General features: G+C 37.6%; 1 protein-coding gene across 6 annotated transcripts in view; it reads right to left on the reverse strand.

Annotated features, from left to right (window-relative positions):
- Positions 1-21,616, reverse strand: part of CADPS2 (calcium dependent secretion activator 2) — a gene marked incomplete at both ends in the record, with an annotated part of 308,165 nt that overhangs the window by 36,382 nt on the left and 250,167 nt on the right. For 2 of the 6 annotated variants that reach the window (XM_084274516.1, XM_084274515.1), the window contains 5 exons: positions 2,260-2,274; positions 3,280-3,427; positions 6,249-6,404; positions 15,108-15,227; positions 15,357-15,498. In XM_084274516.1, the coding sequence (XP_084130642.1) occupies positions 2,260-2,274; positions 3,280-3,427; positions 6,249-6,404; positions 15,108-15,227; positions 15,357-15,498 (581 nt within the window). The remainder of the gene's footprint in view (positions 1-2,259; positions 2,275-3,279; positions 3,428-6,248; positions 6,405-15,107; positions 15,228-15,356; positions 15,499-21,616) is intronic. The other 4 variants (XM_084274519.1, XM_084274518.1, XM_084274514.1 and 1 more) reach the window with 3 other exon arrangements.

Consider the following 21,616-nt stretch of genomic DNA (forward strand, 5'->3'; position numbering starts at 1 on the left):
AGTATAAACATTAGCCTAACTTAGCAGCTGCCTGCTGAATAGTTTTCAGAGTTCTAAGTTTTTAAAGGCTATTTTACATCTGTCTCAGAGTTGCCACACAAACCAAAACATTAAATCTGATCTGCTCGCTATATTTAGGAATGATTTTCTAAACAGTGCAGCTACTGAACCCGTGATTAAATTAAGAGAATAAAGCTATGAGAAGTGTTTTCCCACCCATATGTATGTGCTACAGGTACTGCCTTCAAGTGGGTTAATTTTTGGTTTTAATTTCTTTTCAAGTTTAAAAACACTTTGAAAATTTCAGTACACATCTAAGACAAGCAGCAGCAAACAATTTGGAAGAGTGAATAAAACTATTAGAAATACATCGAAGAACTTTCTGCAATTCTAGATATATTTTAACCACATTGATGTTTTGATCAAGATAATATTCTCTTCATTTCCTAAAGACTTAAATTACCCCAAACTGTCTGTGACATCTGTTGCTTACACAGTCTTCATAAGTCAATGGTTTCTCACTCTCTGAAAACAGTAATTACTCTCCCACAGATGCATGTCAAAACTATCCATAATCCTATGATGCACAAAAAAATCACAGTTGTCCCTCCCTGCAACTTCACCTCCACAGCACATTATATTAACGGCTCTATTTATATTCTAAGATCAGTTTCTGTATTTTTTTTTCTTATGTTGTATCCCCCCCCCAAGGGAAATACAATTTTGTAGGAATGGAGTATAATCAGTAACTTCACTGTGTAACCAAGAAAAACAAGAACTAAATCAAATTATTAAAAAAATAAAACAAGCTTCCAAAATTATGAATCTTACTTTTTTAAGAAAAAAATTTTGAATTTTAAAGCTGATTTTTTCCGAAATTTATTTTGCAAAATACGAGATCACAGTTTTTTTAACCCACTCCCTCCCAACACCAAATTCCACTAAGACAACCAACCCTAAAACCAAAACTTTGTATCCTCATGGATAACAAAAATGTTAACTCAGGCTTTATGGAAAGCTTTTCTTGACTGACAAGAAAAGCAAAGTTTGAGACTGAAAAATGAAGAGGTAGGAGGATGAGGGGAAGAAAGGTAATCTGGAAAAGGATTCAAGGCCAAGTGGCTAAGTAGGAGTAACTGGAAAAGCCAGAGCTGCTGTAGAGGAGCCAGAGATGCAAATGTTGATGTTATGAGATGCCTGCTTTGGCAGATGGGCAGATTCCAGAAGTATCTCACCCAACAAATTTTGAAGCATTTCTAACAACCATGACATCAGCTACAAGTAACTGGAAACCCTGTTTTTTCTTAAACTTCCAAAAAAGCCTTGGGAATGGAAGAAACTGATAGAAAAAGAATTCAAAGTTCATGATAAAGAAGGAAGTTTCCATGTAATCTGATCATTTCTGGTATGTGAAGAATTTGAGATTCCTTTGGTATATTACATGAATTGGGGTGAAGATTAATTTGGGGACTTTGAAAAAAGTATATATTTCATCATAGGTATGCTAAATTGTCAAATTCTTGCATGGAAAAGAAGCACTGGAATAATTTGGGGTCATGGTCAGACCTAGTAGGGAACAAGGATTACATTTCTGTTTTGGTGGTGTGAAGAGTGCCTGATGGAGCTTGAAACTCTAGAAAATAGGAAGATTTCAGAAGATAATCTGATGAGGGTCTGCAGTCCAAAATGTAACTGCAAATGCTGACTTTGGCTCAGAGGGAACTGGTTAACAGTGCTGGATGCAGCATCCAGAGCAGGTGAGAGGAATGATGCGACTGTGGAGAATGAAGCCACACTATCTGTCTGCAGGTCTTCATGGAGGTGCTGGTATTGCCTGTCCCCAGAGAAAGGTGTGCATGTGTGTATTTGCATGTTACCACTTGGACACTAAGTCAAAGTTGAAATGGCAGCGTTGGCCTCGGGCAAAGAGGTATTAGTTGTGTTTTACATCTGATGAACCTGAAACAAATTGTTTTTTGCTCTTTTGCCTCATTGAGAGGTGACAGAATGCAAAACTTTGTGGCTCTGGATCTGAAAAGCAGAAGAGCGAAGAATTCATCTGGGAACACCTTAGAGGATGAACAAGCAAAGAACTAAGAAACTGATGACCAGTCTGTAGCAAGGTCAGGCTGTAAAGGAATTTCCAGGGCTAGGATAACAAATTAACATGAAAAGCAGTCTTATATTTTAAAACAAAAAGTGGCTGTCAATAATCAAAGAAAAAAATGCAGGTTAAAAAAACAACGAAAAGACACTTACCCATTGACTAGCAAACTGGTTCATGTCATGGAAAACCAAAAGGAAAAATAAAGATGACAGGGTAGAACAGGAAAATGATGAATGTCTCATTGGATTGGGAAAAAAAAAAGACAATTACATTGAATATGCTAACTTCACAAGATGAGTCGATAACATGAAAAACACACTGCAGAAATGAAAAAATCAACAGGAACAATATGACCAAATGATACAAGCGTGAAACTGCCCAAAGCAGTTTTACATGCCAAAACAAACAAACAGAAAAAAAACCCAACATTTTTACCCTCTCTCCAAAATCAAATCAAACAAAATTACACTGCTAATGCATCAGCACAGCAAGAAAAGTTTTAATTTTATTCTGGTGGTCTCACCAGTCTACCTAGTATGCCCTTTCACTTCACATTCCTGCTGAGAGCCACAAGATGGGAAGGACAGTAGGCCTTTAGTCCTTTAGAAGTCTAAATATTCTTCAAAAGCACATCAGTGCTCCATTGTAGAGTATCAACACTCCTGGTAGCAGACTCCTGCCAAAACGGTCCCTGTCTTTGGAGACCAAATAAAAAGTGCCATTAAATTACCTGATTTTTTTCTTCCCTCTATTTTCAGCATACATGCAGGCATGAATGCTGGATATATGAGCCATTTAAAAACCAAACAAACCTTACTCATTTAAAACCTGGCTGTGAAGGACAATGTTTTGGTTCTATTTTACTATTACAAAGGAAGTGGGCTGCTTATGTACTGCATCCCACGAGAAATTCCCGGCGGGGCTGTGAGTCAAGACATCCTCTGAATGTTCAACAGACTCACAGGTCAAAACAAATAAATTACAGAAGCACTCTGTATCTTCTCTGGTGGAAGATGAGGGGATGTGTCTTGCATGATGCTTCTAGGGAGCAGTCTATGCACGCTCCTGCACAAATAGAGCTAGTTTGAAATGAATCTACTGAAGACTTTATGCAGTGTGAGAGCTTTCAGACTGACCAAACAGAGCGGTTAAACACGCACATTTCTACTTACCTCTTGTCCCCCATCCAGTATGCAGAGTTTAGCTGTCTGTTTTTTGGCATCAACTAGGACATTAAACATTGTACAGAGAGAAAAAGGTATCCGCAAGTCCGTCGATTTGTTTGTCTTTTGCAGCTTGAGTTCAAACGCAATTCTTGTTCTGTTTATTAAAACACAATTCATACTGTGAGCCTCTGATAAATCTGCACAACCAGGACACACATCCATAAACCTTACTAAAGATCTTGCCAATGCACATGCCCCTGAGAACATCTAAGAAATAAAATTCTGTTGGTGCAAAATATCCATCCATTCAATAAACAATTGCACTGATGGTAATCTCAAGGTTCTGCACTGCTTCAGCTAATTTAGTTGAATAATAAAAGTATTATCTTCTTGCCTACTAGGTAACAATATGCTTCCTTGTAAGATGACTAAGAATAATTCAAAGCAATGAAAATACCCCACATTTTACAGCTGCTCTTCTATGTTAAAATGTAGTTTATCACACCAAATGCTTGTTTCTAAGAAATACAATTTAAAAAATCCTTGTCTATTTTTAATAGAAAAGAGAATTTCATTGAGGCAAATGAGTTTATTATTAAGCAAATATTAATATTTATATTGAAAAGTAAGATGCACCAGGACACACATAATACAAGACACCAATTTTCTTCTCACAGTGGTTTAAATAAGAAGCAATGACACTTAAATAAATTACAATAGATCAGAACATGTAAAGACAAAGTTTTATTTCCACCCTTATTTTTAAATGGGGGTACCACAAACTGACACAGTATGTTAAGAGGATGGGAACAGAAGCATCCTATTGCAATTTTAAAAAGTCTTATAGATCATATAGTTCCATCATAATTTCTGAGTTGCTGCTGTCTAAAACAAGCCACCCCATGGATATAATCTGTTTACTGTCTGGTGTATGGTACCTTTTAAAGCACTAAACCATATTTAGTGTATTAATACTAGTATGTTATGTATTATGTCTAAAATAATAATATATTTTATGTCATGACATTAGAATAATTCTTTATTATTAATTAAATTTTAATTTATGGCCACCAGAATCTTATTCTCTAAAAAGTAGGCAGTGATGGTACTGCAGACCAAAAACCGATCATAGGGAATTATTTTTATAATGTCTCTGTTAAAAATTCTGTTCTCAGCTTCTGGTTTTTAACCTGGCAGTGAGCCATTTTTGACCTATTTTGTATGTGACATTAAAAGCCACAAAGTCAAATTTGTATGGTACAAAGTTTTAGATAATGACAAGATGTGGCATTAGATTTATTGTCTAGGAGAAATCCAAACATTTTTATTAACACAATTGCCATTCTCACATTAATCTGTAATAATACTTTTAAAATACATGATTTTGAAAAAATTAATTTTCTAATAAATTATTTTAACTAGTGCTAATCCTATACATCTTTGAAACTTAGTCCTCTTCATAGAAGTCCCAATGTAAAATTTGTTCATTTTTTCCCAGACTTGTAGTCAATATAAATGCTAAGTAACTCCATCTCAGTGTTACTCCTTCTATGTTTCTTAAGACTAAGATTACACTGATAGTCTTCCAGTCCTCTGAGATGTCACCAATTTTCTAAGATTTGTTAGATATTTGTGACTGAGCTCTGATGCCAAATTTGTTAGAACAGATACATGTAGCCTACATGACTTCGATTTTAATAGATGTCTCCTTTGCTACAGAGATTAAACTTTTATTCCATTCACTGTATCACCCCCTTTCAAAAATAAAATAGAAATGTTTGTGAAATGCTTCTTCTGTACTGTTTTTACCATCACTATAGCTCTAGTAATAAGCTAAGCCTGAGGTTCTCCTTGTTCCTACTATGTTTAAGAGAAAATAATAAAATACCATGTTATCAGCTAAAACAACCACCCAGCTGTTAAACCACTCCCCCACCTCTGTGGGATGGGGGAGACAATTGGAAATACATAAAGGTAAATTCATGGGTTGAGCTCAAGACAGTTTAATAGGCCAGGAAAGGAAAATAAAAATATACAAAGTGATGCACAGCACAATTGCTCCCCACCTGAAATCAATGCTCAGCTAGTTCTTGAGCTTAACTGCCTCACCCTTAATTGTATATGAAACATAACATCATATGGTATAGGATATCCCTTTGGGCAGTTTGTACCACCTGTCTTGGCTGTGTCACAGCCAAGTGTTCCCAGCTTCTAGGGTCATCCATACCTTCTTGTTAGCAGGTCAGTATGAGAAGTTGAAAAGTCTATGACTGCTTGGCAACAACTAAAATATCAATGTGTTATCAACATGATTCTCATTCTAAGTGTAAACAAAAGCACCACAGCAGCTGCTAGGGAGAAATTTTATCTCTATCCCAGATGAAACCAGGACATGAAAAGTTCTGTTTCTTTAGTCTTTCTTATCAATGTTATATAATTTATGATTGATGCTACTAAATTGTCCACAAACTTTATTTATTTTTCCCTATTCTTATATTAAAAAAAATCATTTTATGTTCCCAGACTAAGCTTTCTCTATATGTGGAAACATGGTTTCTGAATCACCTAACAGGAGATCCCTGTAAGTTTTCTAGACATACAGACATTTCTTCTAAACTCAATTATTATATTGAAGGCTATGGCAGAGATCTTTTTAGATCACCCATGCCGAATTTAAAACAAAAAATAAAATCCAAAATTATAATATACACCTCAAGAAAAGAAGTACACTACATTTTCTATCATTTCCAGAAGTTATCAATATAAAATGTCAATATAAATTCTCCTTGGCATTTCCTAGATGTTGCCAAATTGCTGATTGCCAGATGATGGGCAATACACACAAGTCAACTTTTTAGTCACCCTGATTTCTGTGACAGGATTTTGGTACAGATATACCTCTTCAAGCCAGTACAGCTTTTCCTATGCTAATTTGCAAATCTCTCCCAATTTTCAATTGATCATTTCAACTGTACCTTTTAACGCAGGCTTCTATCATGTCAGTGGCCATGAGTTTAAGTCTCTGCTCTAAATGGTGGGCAAATTCAGGTTCTGGCCAGTGAAGATCAAAAACGAACATCTGTAGAGCATCCAGTTTCCAGAAAAGATCTTCTGATGTAGCTGAGCCATTGCTATAAGAAACAAAACAAAACAAAGTCCCCAAGAAATAGGAGATAAATGTATGGGTATCTGTCACAGTTGCCACAGTATTAGCTAAGGTAATAAGACCTCCTTATCACACCATCTTCCTCCTTCACTTCACTGCATCTCACAGCACAGTTGCTCTTATTTCAAGAATGTGAAAATGGTCATGGAAAGTTGACAATTAGCCCCACTAGGGTGAAAAAAGGAAAGTTTCCTCATCTGTTAGCTGAGAAACATGACAGGCCAGGTAGGGTAGATGGGATGATCAGGAACATGGAAAATGAAGTAGCCCAAATTTCAACTCGAAACAGTAAAAATAAAGGGTGCAGGAATTACTAATTAGGAAGGACCTTTTCAAAAAAGTGAAGACTTTGCACATATGTTTTCTTGTATTCATAACTCTGGTAGATAAGCCTGCCAAAGAAATGAGGGTGCTAGTAGTAATATTATAAAAGAGATAGCCAGAGAAATAGCCCACTGATAAATGCTCATTAATTTTAACTGAGGGAATAACATCAGATCCCAGTGGTACAAAAAGAGAACAGAGGCTATTTGAAGAGATTTGTGCACAAACAAAACCAGGGATTAATATGGCTCTATGTCATATCAGGCTGTCCAGGTAGTTTTAAAGTTCTTCCGCCCTGAACTGAGGTAGTGGATTCCCCGTCCCTGGAGGTGTTCAAGGTTGGATGGGGCCCTGGGCAGCCTTGTGTAGATCCAGGCCTGGAGGTTGGTGTCCCTGCCTGTGGCAGGGGGGTTGGAGCTCTGACTCTTGGGGACCCTTCCAACCGAGACCATTCTATGATTCTATGATTCTATGATTGCTAAATTTAAAGACTTGCTTTAAGATTGATTGTGATAAGAGATAACTTAAGGCTAGTCTTAGCAGTAGCTACAGTTACACTTCCACTGTCATAGTGAATAAATTACCTTTTCATGATGCACTATATTGCAATGCCTGGCCTATTGTTTAAGGACAGTTATAGTACGCAGCATGGCATTTCAGACAGTTAGTGACACAAGCAGCCAAAACTCAGTGCCAATTCAGTTTAAATACATCGCTACTGCCATTTTCTTTCTTCTGTCTCATGACAAAAGAACATAATTATCAAAGCGCTAACGGATCCCAGCTCTCATGGGTGGAGTCAGTGAGTGCTGAGTGTGCTCTGAACAGGGTCAGGTTAAGAAACAAATGATAAACAGAAGGGGTCTCTAATATGTGACCACCCAAGGCACCCCTCAGGCCATAGCACCACTATTGGTTCACACCAGTTGAGCTGAGCCAGTGGGTGAAGTAAAGCAAAGTGCAGCTCATGTTCAGGGCTCTGAGAAGGCAGCCCAGATGCAGCAGGAGCAATGCCTTGGTCTCACAGCCCCCTTGCACCTCTGCCTTAACGTTACCACAACTTCAGAGCCATCGCTATCTTCTGCAATGCCATCTCAGTGCCCAAAGGGGCTGCCAGGCCAGGCAAAGGGCTGGGCAAAGGGTGACAAGCTGAGAAACAGGGGCACCTGCCTAAGGAAAAGGCTGAGTGATAGTCCTTGACTTCGGCTTTGGTTTTAAATAGCCCAAGTTTTGGTACCTTCACTATGCAGAGCATCATATTCCACAGTTTTGAACAGGCTTTTTTTGATATCATGCATATTTCCCCCACTTATTTTAAACAGCAATTGTTAGTTTTACATTGTGTTGTGCTCCTGAATGAAAACAGCAGAAACAGAAAAAAGGCCCATGTTAAGGTTACAACTTCCATAGGGACGTTACCTGGTCAGGTCAGACCCCAATAGGGAGCACTTTTGTACATTGCTAAGTTTAATTAAGAAATAGAAATAACAAACTTCTCAGAACGTTTATAATTCTGTTGGACAGTTTCTTAAGTCACGTAATAATCAGATATTGAAGATTTCATTATATCTGCTGTGTGCACTGGCAGTGAGTGAAGTTGCAGATGCTACATTATACACATTATTTGATTCAAAAATAGCTGTTATTTTTGAGACGGCTGGGATAAAAGAAGACAAAATATAGAGGGACAGAAATAGGGACCATCTCAGTATATATTTTACATTTGGTAAGAACACATGTTTTCTAGAAAACAAGCCATATTTTCTCAGGAAACAGAACTACCATTTTTCATCATCAAATCATACAATTAAATCAATTTTTATTCTTCCATAGTTTTTATTTTTTTTTCACCTAATGGAATTCCAAATGAAATTCTTTAGCACTCAGGAGGACTAACGTGCTTTCAATAACATCAATGTATTCTTATGCACGTTCACTCCCTGGTAGCCACTTAATTTGGCTTCATTAGACTACCAAATAAAGTTTCACAATTATGATAAATGTAATAATAGACACAGGTTCATGAAACAATAATTCATGCTCTGAGAAACACTAATTCATTCATTCTCTTTTCATATAATTTTGAGCTTCCATTCTTTGATTTTTTATTCAGCGTTGTCCAATGACATTCAAATTTGACTGACATATTATACTAATAAGATGGGGAAGGAAAGTAAAGCGCTACGACAGAGAACCTATGTGTTCCTGGTTCACACATTCAGACACAAACATCTAATTTGTTTGCCAAATGCTGAAGAAAACTGTGATTTCAACCACCTTGTTATTGCTACTTGTACCAGATATTTGTTTCAAAGCGATTTTAGGATTTTTCCTGTTCCTTGTTCAATAAAAGCATTAGAAATAGTACTAATTGTCAGCAGGTACCCCAATTCCCTGAAATGGTTAGACAGTCTACAGATTTGCTTTCCTACTAGGAGCTGGTTATGTCACTTTGGGGTTTAACACTCTGTAAAGTGTAACATGAAGAAGAGCCAAACTCAGTTTTTACCTCCTCCTGGCAGCAGGAAGGAATTCCTGTATTTGAATCAAACCACCAAAGCTTTTGAATCTACATCTATAATTACAGAACCAAATTTTGGGTCAAGGGACAGGACAGATTCTTGGTGTTTGAAAAGTGGTAAAGGTACTTCAATCTAATGAATGGAATAATATTGCTCTACCAAGAAAATGAACTGGTACTCTTTCTTTAAAAATTCTATTCAATATAGTTATCTATATTTTTTTAAATTAAGCCCAAACTCCTTGTTTTGCTGGGCAAAACTCAAGCTTCCAGCATTATTTCTTTGTGCAAAAGACATTATATAGCTGTTGACTCTTTTTAATAAGTCATGGCAGAAAGAAGTTTCTAAGGGTTAAAAGGTGCAAGTATCATACCCATCCTAATTATTTTTCTAATGGCAATTTCACTTTGTATTTGGACACACTTTGACAGAGATCCATTTTAACATAAATGTCTTTATGCCTCACATCATACAGAAGTCCAAGACATAATCTTTCTCCAAGACCCTGCATAATATTAAACTTAGGAGCTGCATACAGCCTCCTAAGTAATTCACTTATCCACTGACAGCTGAGAGAGGCAGCTTCCCACTAGGTTTGCCAGCTACCTAAGCAGTAACAATTAGTCAAGCCGTCCACTAATAAAGCACACTGGCTGCAAGATCAGCACACACACAACTCCAGATAGATGTAGAATGTTTTATTTCTTGCATTGATGTGAAACTCCATAGGGTAGCTTGGGATATGAAAATATGGGAGAAATGTTACATATCTAAAGACATTATCAACCAACCACATAAGATTCAAAACCAACTGTCTTCCATTCTTGTAGACTTTACCACTGGCAATTATAGCGATTTTATAAATTACTGCAATTATCTTATTATTATTATGGAGTTATCACCCACTACCCTTTCACGAGGACTGTTTAGAAAACAGGGCACTGGCTCTATGCCCTGTGCCAGCCCCAGCTCTATTTCTTTCATGCTGCCTCCAGATGTACATTCAGAACTCAGAAAGTCAACTAAGAATTATTTCTTCAACAGAAAATTATTTTCAATACATTACAGTAAATGGCTCTTAGCTGCATCAATTCTCCACCAGCAGATGAGGGGGAAGGATGGAGCAGAACTTAGACAAGTAGCTCTTAGGGTACTGCTGTTATTTTTACTTAGTTCAAGAGCGAGGCAACCTGAGAATCAAGTAACCACATCATGTTTTTGAGTCTTCTTTCTTCCTGCATGCTAGAATTTTTGGAAGGAAACAAATTTGGTCCACAATAGGCATTTATCTTCCAGAAAGTTCAATAGAAACTAGCTATGCTCAGAACTCCTTACTCCACAGGAAGCGATGGGCTAAATTTCACTATTCCATCAGTCCTATGGCTGCACTTTTAAATGCCCATCCTTAAAAATGCAGACCATGGCCTCCTACCACTTTACTGGAGGCAACCATTATGCCAGGAAGGTATGACATGCACAAACACACAGAGAGGTCCAGCACAAGAACTTGGACATATCTGGACCAGATCCCTTCATATCACAGTCAAAGTACCATCACTGCTCTACACAGTCTCTCTGGTCATTCACTATAACTCAGCCATAGCAGGAAACATATAGCTGACACATATCCTTTGATGTTGCCTGTTCTGCTTGGAAGACAGCACTATTCTATGGCAAGTGCATAGAATATGTTTTCCCAGCCTTAAGTTTTGTTGGAGCTGGTTTTCTGGACCAGCACCAGATAGCAGACAACTTCAGGTCTGTATTTAAAATAATTTTGGTCAGTAAATCTATGTCATGTCTGCACTGAAAATAATATTATACAATTTAAATGTTCAACAATTAACCTATAAATCTCACTTAAAAGCCATATACAGAAGAGGCAGATAAATTAAATTTAAAAAATGCAATTTAAAGTACATTTGAATTAATAAGTAAGGACCCCCTCCCCTCATTCGGGCTGATTAGAAGCTTGTACAGAACACTCAAACTCTTTTGCTCTTTAAGGATGTTGTCTTCAGCCAAATGGAACAGTAATCCACAGTGCTTTGCTAGTCTAGCCAAGGTGTCCTCTGAGTTGTCCTCTCCTGAGACCAATCAAGAAAAACAGACTACTACTCATAACACTTCCCCCTTTTCATATCTCACTCTCCAATGCCCAATACTAAAATGTTAAGCCAAAACAACTGAAAATGAGATGATCTTCCTAAGTGCTGTTATAAGCAGCATACATTTACTGCTGCAAAAACATGTGATCAAGTGAAAAAAAATTTATCTCCGATAAATTAAAAAATACAATTTTTTGTTGCAGTGTTCAAAAGAATTACAGTAACTTTGAAGTGAAAGAGGGGAAAATCTATTTTCATCACTAAGGCACATAAAGAAATGTCTAACTGAATATATTTTTACCTCTTTCTCTTCAGCAAAAGCTTTTATGTGGGTACACAACAGCTCTGTTGAATTGAGCAGACTTAAACATGAACGTAAGAGCATGAACATTAGTAAACTTTGGTGAATACGAAATCTCTTCCATTTGCATAAAAATTAGACACAGGACTTGGCATGCCCAGTAAATATTTAACTATAACTCAGTTGGTTCACATACTGTTTTTTCTTATTCTTTTTGCCTGTAGATTCTTCATTGTGTAATTCAAATTAATAATGGCCAAAACCATCAATCACAAAAAGAGAAAACCAGCACATCTTTGTGATATATGTAGTCATTTTCTTGCCAAAGCATCAGCTGTGCAGCCAGGAGGAAAAACAGTGAACTAGGAGAGAAAGACCTGGGACATTCGGTGGAGTGAAGGAGTCACCTGTGATGACAGCAGGTCCTGGCCTCCTGCATTGAAGTGCCTCTGCTGACTCTATGTACCATACAGTATGCCACACCATAGTCCGTTTAACGTGGGTATTCATCACATTGAAAGGTAAAGCCAATAGAAAACACTGGCTTTTGCTTAATAGGTATCAGACTCTAGGTGTTTGGTTCTCCCCATTGGAGAATGTAACAAGAAAGAGGAAGCTCTACTCTTCCTGAAAAAGATGGGATGGTAAAAGTGGGGGAAATAAAACCCTCCTCCTTTCTTTCATGTAACAGTGTCCAGTTCTGGGCTCCCTGGTATAAAAAAGACAGGGATGACCTGGAAAGAGTCCAGCAGAGGGCTACGAAGATGATTAAGGGCCTGGAGCATCTCCCCTATGAGGAAAGGCTGAGTGAGCTGGGACTTTTCAGCCTAGAGAAAAGAAGACTAAGGGGGGGACCTTATTAATGTTTATAAATACATTTAGTATGGGATGCAGGGGGAAATGGCTCTCCCCTTTTCAGTGGTCTGTGGAGACAGGACAAGGGGCAATGGCTGCAAGTTGGAGCACAGGAAGTTCCGCACCAACAGGTGGAAGAACTTTTACACAGTGAGGGTGACAGAGCCCTGGAATAGGCTGCCCAGGGAGGTGGTGGAGTCTCCATCTCTGGAGATTCAAGACCTGTTTGGGCACCTATCTGTGCCATAGGAGCTAGGGAGCCTGCTTTGGCAGGCTGGTTGGACCCAATGATCTCTCAAGGTCCCTTCCAACCCCTATGATTCTGTGATTCTGTGAACCATCTCTAATGCCGAAAGCAGAGACACTGTAACCTGTAGGAAAGTGGAAACTCATTAGCTTGGGAGATAGAATAACTGGCTTGTGGTGTCTTCAATCTTATTTTTTTTGATTAAAATACAATACCTGACCATTTTGAGAAGTTACTTGACTCCTCAGTCGGATGTAGGTAGGCTGATCCTTAAAACACTAGCTGTATTCCACAGCATTAAAAAGGTAACATAATCCTACCTGTAATCTTGAATGTTAATTTATACACATTTTATAAAATGCAACTTCAAAGGTCTACAGGTGCCTACAATGGAGCCAGTACTTTGCAAGAGCTCTCCTTGAACGCTATGTGGGGCGGCTGAAAGGCAACAATGACCTTACAATGGCTACACTGCAGTGGGGACACTGTTTGTCCCTACTTCTCTTGAGAAGCAGTAGAGCAAAAGCTACTGCTGGTAAGTGCTTAGAGCACAAGTCAACTTCAGTGTTAACTGAACCCCTTGAAAATCTCACTAATTAGTTTAGGAAGTTATGTATACTGGACATACACACCATGAACCTTAATACCAGATGACATGCAAGGGGCATGATCCGATTTCTTAATTTCACTATATTCATATATTTTTTTCACCACACAGTCTAGGAATTCATTTGTACACTAAACCTTTCATTTAGAATAGATCTACCACTGTAATTCTCCAACCAGAATCCATATTTATTATATATTAACTATATATTATATATTCAAAACACATGAATTTCAATACATGCAAGTAATTTTTACTGGATGGGCTGCTAGAATCCAGACTGCAAGAAGACTACACCTGAGATTATAGCAACTCTTAACTCTGAAAGATATTCTTTAAAAAAAAATAAAAAAGGTAACCTTTGAAAGCATGGGAATAACAGAAAGGAATTTGAGACCAATTAGTTTGTATTCAAAGCTGAAATGACTTGCCTAAGCACATTGGGAGAAACCTAGCATTACTATAGTTAATACAAAAGGTACCAAAGTCAAGGATTAAGAAAAAAATTATCAACTTTCAGTGAAACTAGAAGCAGAACCACAGTTATAATACTTAACAGAGACGTGCTATGAGTCTGGCAGAGCACAAACTATCAACTCCTTTTTTACAAGGAGTCACATGGAAAAGATGAAGCTTAATGGTTATTCCTGGGGAGCTTCTGACTGGACCCAAGAGGAAAATGTTTCACAATGAGAATAATTTCCCCAGGGAAGTGGTGGCTTTCCCAATGTTGGACATTTTGAAGTTTCATCTGGACAGGCTGCAGGGCCATCTTGCCTAAACTGTGCTTTTGCCAGGAAAGGTTGGACTAGATGATCCTTGAGGTCCCTTCCAACCTAGTAATTCTATGATTCTATGATACTGTCAACTGTTGCAGTAACGGATCCAAGTGCTTGTTAAGAGTGTTTAACCTTGTCATAAACCTTGAGAAGACAATACTTGGCTTGAAATCATATTATCAAGCTTTGCATCTTGAATGTATGGTTTTTGAAGTCTTTCACATTTATCCTTTCCTAAAAATAAGGTTTTTCTTGAACCTTTCTCTAATATACATAAATGTGTCCTCACACAGAAATCTGGCCTGTAACTATGGGAATATTCCCACAGAAAAGGGTGTGTTTCCTCTTTTTTTTTTTTTTTTAAGGAAAAGAACACTGAAGTGTTGGTGAGAAATAATTAATAAAAACCCCCAAACCCAACATATTTTTTCAAACAAAGCAACAGATGTACTTCTATTAACCTTTTACTGTACCATGGTACTGTACCTGTACCATGGGTATTTAATCTAAAAACATTTACTGTCAATGGATTTCAGAACCAATATACAAGGAGTTAACCAAACCCATACAAAAATATGATGGGCTGCCTCACTTTACAAACCCAAAATCTAAAAGCAATTATCCAGAGGGTTCCTCACTGCTTATTAAACCAGAAGAGTCATTAGGCTATGTAAGGTATTAAACATTCATACTATGACAGACCTTTGCCAAGATGAGTTTGTAAGTTATTAGGTTTAAGACTACTACATTTTAATGCACTAGAAAGCATAATTCACTAACAGTCCATGCTTGGCTTACTCCCAAACCCCAATATTTTCCAGCTAAGGGATCATAAACACCATGCAATCCAAATACAGCTGCACAGAACACTAGCAAGGCCATGCAGAGCTGACATACAGTCAGAAGGTTATTGAAGAATACACACGTGGAGTCATACAAAGAAGTCATCCAGGTTGGTGTAGTAAAGCTAGGTATTTGTGGAAGATTAAGAGGCAAACTTGGAACTTTTGGAAGAGCTACATTAGGAAGACTGTTGGTGATGCTCCTGTGAAGAAATAAACAATGTAGGAATACAATAAAAACCAGAATATTTATAGGACAACAGGGGAGAACACCTGATTAGACAGAAAGCTACAAGCAGGTGCTTCATTCAGATCTTGTAGAAAGCACTTACTTGACAGGTTGCCATGACTCTTGTTCAAGCCCTCTGTGAATGGACTGGGCAATTGATGATTCCATGAGATCGATGTAGCGGATGACCATGGGAACAAAAATTTCTTGCAAGTGCTTGTGAAAATTTCCATTGCACAAAAATGCTTTAAAAACAAACAAAACATAAATAAAAATGTCAGGCCTTTCCCTACTTTATTTTCCTATAGGAAAAAGTATCTCTTAAAACGTTTTGTTATACAGAAGCATTTTAAGAATGAGATACAGCTTGTGTATAAAATAGAGTTCATAAAAGATAAATTTAGTGCTCTGTGAGGACACCACAGTACATTGTAATGAAAACTAGGTGCATACTGAAGTTCTTTGATGAAGCAGAACACTTTGGCATCTTAATAATATCGTTTGCTGAATCTAAGCCTTAGTATTTTTGTTCAATGCTTGGACAGAATGAAAAACCCAAACCAAAGAAATTGTACGTGAATGTTACTCAATTATTTTTATTCTCCTTATGCTAAGAACAAAGGTTATGGTAAAACATTCCAGCCTCACTAGGCTATGTACAAAAATACAGAGGCATACAGCATTTCTTCCAGATTGTTTCATAGAAAAAGGCAATACTCAACATATGAATGTTTGGGAAAATAAAAACAGTTTACCCATCTGCTCTGTGTCCTCTGAAGCTGGCAGAGTCCTGAATCACTGCCTCTTGCATAGCAAACATGTCTTGGTATGCCTGCACATGCCTGTACACAAAACTTTTGAAGGCCAGAGCTCACCACCAGAATCCTGGCTTTTCCCATCCTGACGTGTGCACAAATCTCATCAAGAACTCCACAAACAAAAGCACCTCCCAGCCAGCCTGTGTTCATGTGAAACTCGGCCTCAGTAGCCCAGTTTGCCTCTTTTCCACCCTCTCAGCTGTCTAGCAAGATTTTAAAGAACACTAACTCTGCATTTCCCTTCTGAAGTTTGCTAATTCTCCGGTGTGATTACCTCCAACTTTACAGCAATTTTAAATAGTTTTACAAATATTTAAAGGAAGTTCTGAAAACTAGTTGCCTAAAGCACTTAGGAAAGCTGACATGTAACACACCTAGAGGTGTTCTCTTGCTTTTCAAAAGAAATGGAGTTGACTATAAGCATGAACCATAATACTGTAGAAAAGTAAGGTAGCCATAAGCATTAGAAAATCACCTGCTTCACAGATGCATGAAAAACTGTACTTACGATGCAAATTGAAGATGGATAAAACCTGCAAATTAATTTACCACCACCACTGCTTGTCCCTGTACTCCCTGAAATGTTTCCTTAGCAAATCCTAATTCTTAGTACACTAACGCCCTGTCCCACCAAAGGAGTACATCAATTTCATGTTTTGGATGTGTCCATGTCCAGCACTATTATTAGGACCTATAAGAATATTCCTATGCATGCATGGAAATCATACAGTCAAGCTGAGCCATAGAGAGAATTTTTTATGATTTTGGTGCCCCTCCTTTTCTCCCACTCATATTCTGTTGTTTTAAATTCTCTTGTGGATTTCCCTTCCTATCTATCTCTACATTTTATTTGTATGGGTACCACTAACACATTTTGAAGAGGCCTCCTACACTTCTTAAGAAGAAAAGGCTGAATCACGGGGCTCAAAATCCTAGAAGCCATCTCATAAATTTACAATCTCTCTTGTTCTGCTATTGGTACAAGCCGATATATAACACATATAAAATAATTTATGTAACTTCCAGAAAGTCCTTTGCATTCCATACCTGAATGATGTCTTCCACAAAGTGAACCTGTGAGAGGTGGAGATTATGGGGAAAATGTGTCATCAAGTTTCAGTTCCCTATCGCTACTTTGCAAGGATGTGACTTTGTTCCTGAATGTCTGGACACTAATTTTATTTTTTTTCTTGAATATAATGATCTGAAATCAAGAAATATTTTCTTGAAAACATCCTTGTAGAGTAACAGGAAAATATGTATAAATCGTTTTTACTTAAGGAGACAACATCAGTGCAATCAGCTTTCTCTGCTTTTGTTCACCTGCCTCTCACTAAGAATTTGGAAACCTTTAGCTAATTTCAACCACATTACATAGAGGGGTAGAGGTATCAGATATATGAAGTTTCATAGAAACAGGCAGCTAGGTAGCAGGCAGAGATTATTAGGCTTTCCACTGAGAAAAAGGCAGCGGCAGAGGCTCAACTCTTATTAAACACTTGAGAATCCACCCTTGAGAGCACCTATGAGTCCATTACAAACATGCTCCATTATTTACACTGCTCATAAAGCTACTTGTTAACTAGCTAGTTCTGGCATAATTATTTGTATATCAGACACTCAAAACAGTGCTCTTTTTTCTATATTTATTTATCTTAAAATTACAGCATCTGTGACCAGCAATAATAACAACTGAGAAGGATTTGGATATTGACATAAAGGTTTCACAGTAAACAGCTGATGAATGTTGCCTTTGAGAAACAAACGGTGGTTGGTATCAAGCTACACATTAGGCTGACTTTTCAAGGTAACTTTGAGCTTAAAATCAACAACACGAATACAACTGTGTCAATTAAGTCAATATTGCTGCCTCATGGTCAGTCAGTGCAGGACTGGCATTAATCTGGCAATCACAGTTACTGGAAGGGTTGGGCTTGTAGTTTACTGTTTTCTCAGCACACCGCAGAAATGCTCCTCTACAAACCCTACTCTGGGAATTGCAGTAATAAAGCCTCATGGGGAGGAGGGAGACTCTTGTTATTCTAAAGTCAGAATGAAATTTAAAGAAGTCACAGGCAATAAAAGCTGTTCAACTTAAAAAGCCAAATAATTTTCTTAACATCCTGACATGAGTCTTTGCAGGGAAGCAAAACTTTCCAAAATCATGCCAAGACTCTTAATGTGACTCCACCTCCACAGACATCCCTCTGTATGTGGGCACACACAGGAGAGTGCTGTCTCGGATCCACCACTCCATGAACACTATGCTTTCCCAGTGCTGAGGACATGGCAGCTCTGATTTACCCATCTGGAGATCTCTGTCAAGGATTACTGCAGGGCAGGGAAAGAACTCAGAGCACAGGGGTAAGTGATATAGCTGAGTATCATCAGCAGGCTCATGGCACTCTACCCCAGGATTACGACTGATCTTGCCAAAAGGTACCACCTGTGCATCAAAGCAGATGGGAAACAAGAGATCCTTGAGGAAATGCTACACTTCAAACCCCTCAATTACCACTTGTCTCAAAACTATGTAGCTTAATTCTCTATTGTCTTCTCAATATAAACATGGGGTATACCCTCTTCATATGAGCCATCTCATATTCACACAAACAACAACAAAACAAAAGCCTATAGCAAGGCAAGCTAATGCACACACAATATTAATGGAAAACAGATTACAGGAACAGAAAAGCAACCCCAAATGAAAAATTATTAAAATAGTGAAGTCAAAGCTGAAAGTTATTAAATTTTTACTTATTAGGCAGCTGCAATATATTAAAAGATGACAAGAAAAGGCCAGAGATGAAAAGTACATATAATATTGCAGGACTGGAATGAGGTTTCTCCTCTAATTGTAGGGAAAGAATCTACTCTGCTTGTGTACAACAGAAGCTGTGGGGCTTGTTTAGCTTTTACTTATGAAGGCACAGCTTTGGAGTTACCCTGAAGTCAGCATGTTACACTGTTCTCAAGGGCTTCTGCAGAATTGAAGGAAAGGAAGAATGACAGAGGTTAACACAAGCCTCTTTTCCACTGACAAAACATTGTCAGACATTCTGTTAATTATCCTGGTCTCCATAGAATTCTTAGGAAGGGACTATTTGGGTTTTCCGGCATATTTTTAAACCCTAAATAAACCCAGTAAATTTCAGGAAGGAAATCTCCTTCGGGTTCCATATTCTATTTGTAGCAGTTGAAAATAATCCAATAACCTGTAAAAAGAAAGTTTGTATTTCCATTCATTGTCTGTTTGTCTTACATTCTGCTTGCACAGAGCATTTATTAATCAGTTACTTAAACTGCGGTGAAAATTCCAAGCTTACATATGAACAGTTGTTTATTTTTTACACACAAGACATACTTTAAAAGTGAATTTGAGAGATATGCTATATGGAAACAAGCTAAACATTTATTTAATTTTTGTAAGCCAGAGTGACACAGAAAGCTTATTGCACAATATTTTCTTATGCCTAAATCTCCTGTTCAGTCAAAAAGGTTATTGGATATTCTGGTAAGAAGCAATGCAGCTGGAGTTAGCTCTCAAGTATCAGCATCCAAAACATGTAGCTCTCATCTGATCCCAAAGCAGCTTGTAATAGGACTGAGCAAAAGTCTTAAGTCCCCGATGTAAAATAAGTTTCCCCCTACAATTAATGAAAATTGTCAGGTTTGATGAGAGATATTTGTGTGGTTTTAGTTTTTCCTGATTACCTTAAATGCCAATTGTTTTCTATCTCCACCCCATAGATTAAGATAGAGGCTATGACATCATACATAAATTCTAGTACATAAGCGGTACACAGGCTGAGACAGAGCAGGAAGATGATTTTGTCATTGGTGTGGTTGCTACTTTGCTACTAGAAATAAGCAGTAGTGGAAAAAAAGTATGAGAGATTTCTTGTTTGAAATCAACAGCCATGATATTTGCAATAGCTTTCAAGAGGCTCACTCAACATGCTGGTTTTTCTAAATCACCTTCATCAGACTGCCTACAAGTGTACCCATGGCTGAGTTAGGGCAGGTGTGCAGGCCTCTCACTGAGTGATACTTACTGCAAAATGAAGATTATCAGTTAACTTTACAATACTCCTTGTTTTGACTGATTCATGCCACTGTAGTAATATAATAATGCAGAGCAACAGCACAGTACATAGTGCCAGTAAGTGACACTAGGAAAGAAAACATGACACGGGAAGTAGAAGAATATTGACTATACAATTGAAAAACACCTAAAATAAGCCAAGTATACAGATATATGCTACTAAAAGATATCTCTGAGACCATGTAGAAGAAAGAGGAATGAATACACATCTGTCTTGGGGGACTAAAAACCTGATTAATCTAAATAATTAAACTACTACAGAAAGTAAATTGCCCTCTAGGGCAGTCCCCTTCATAACATAGTCTACAGGTTCTATGAACAAGAAAGTAACATGATCATTACAGAAAACAAGACACAATCCTGGGACAGCCATACCCTTCTTCCCTCTAGGAAGATCTGATTCTGGAAAAAAATAATTTCACCCTCAGAGAAAGACAGAACCCGAGGGAACAGTATGAAGCTGTGACATGGGTGGTTTAGGCTGGATATCAAGAAGAGGTTCTTTACTGACAGAGTGGTCAGACACTGGAACAGGCTCCCCAGGGCGGTGGTGACAGCCCTGAGCTTGGTTGAATTCCAGAAGTGTCTGGACGATGCGCTCAGTCCCACGCTCTGACTTGTCTGGCCCTGTGTGGACCCAGGAGTTGGACTCTACGATCCTTATGGGTCCCTTCCAACCCAGGATATTCTATGATTATATATTGGGTACTGTGATTGCTGTTCAGTCTGTGATGCTTTACACAGTCAGGCATAAGTGTGTATGAACATTAAAAACATTGGAGATTATTAAAATGTATACTGTAGAAGCAGCTACAGTATTTTTTTCAAATCATTACATTTTGAAAAACCACAACAAATTTATCTACAATCCATGACTCATCTCCATGGTGAATTAATTTTTTAAAATAACTTTCTGTGATTTGTTAGGTCTTGTCACAAAAGCTGTAAGGTTTTATAGGAAGATCACACTCCTCCATCCATTTTTAAAGTACTTTTTCAGTTAGACTTAACAAGAAAGCAATCACTGATGAATTCACTGAAGAACTCTTTAATTGTTGTAGAATAAGGTCAGAAACAAAATGGAAAAACCTTAAAGTGACTCAAATTGGAGTAATAGAAAAGTTATAAGCTGCATTGGAAAATGTTTTCTTTTCATTGTTAAATGAATATTGGCTTTGAACTATTTGACTTGAAACTTGTACAATGTTTTGTATACTATGTAAAATAACACAGTTGATATTTGAATAGCAAAGAATATGCATTTGCATTATCTCAGAGTCTTTCTAATACTATATTTTAGTGACATAGTTATAAAAATAGTCTTAGATCTAAGTTTTCTTTAATGCTGTAAATGTTAGATTGTTTCTTTATTGTTAGAAGTTTGCTCATGTCAGGTTTACATGAAAACTGACTCCTGTATTGAAGACTTAGAGCTCATTT

This window comes from Gallinula chloropus (assembly GCF_964237585.1).
Source record: "Gallinula chloropus genome assembly, chromosome: 1".
Lineage (NCBI taxonomy): Eukaryota > Metazoa > Chordata > Aves > Gruiformes > Rallidae > Gallinula > Gallinula chloropus.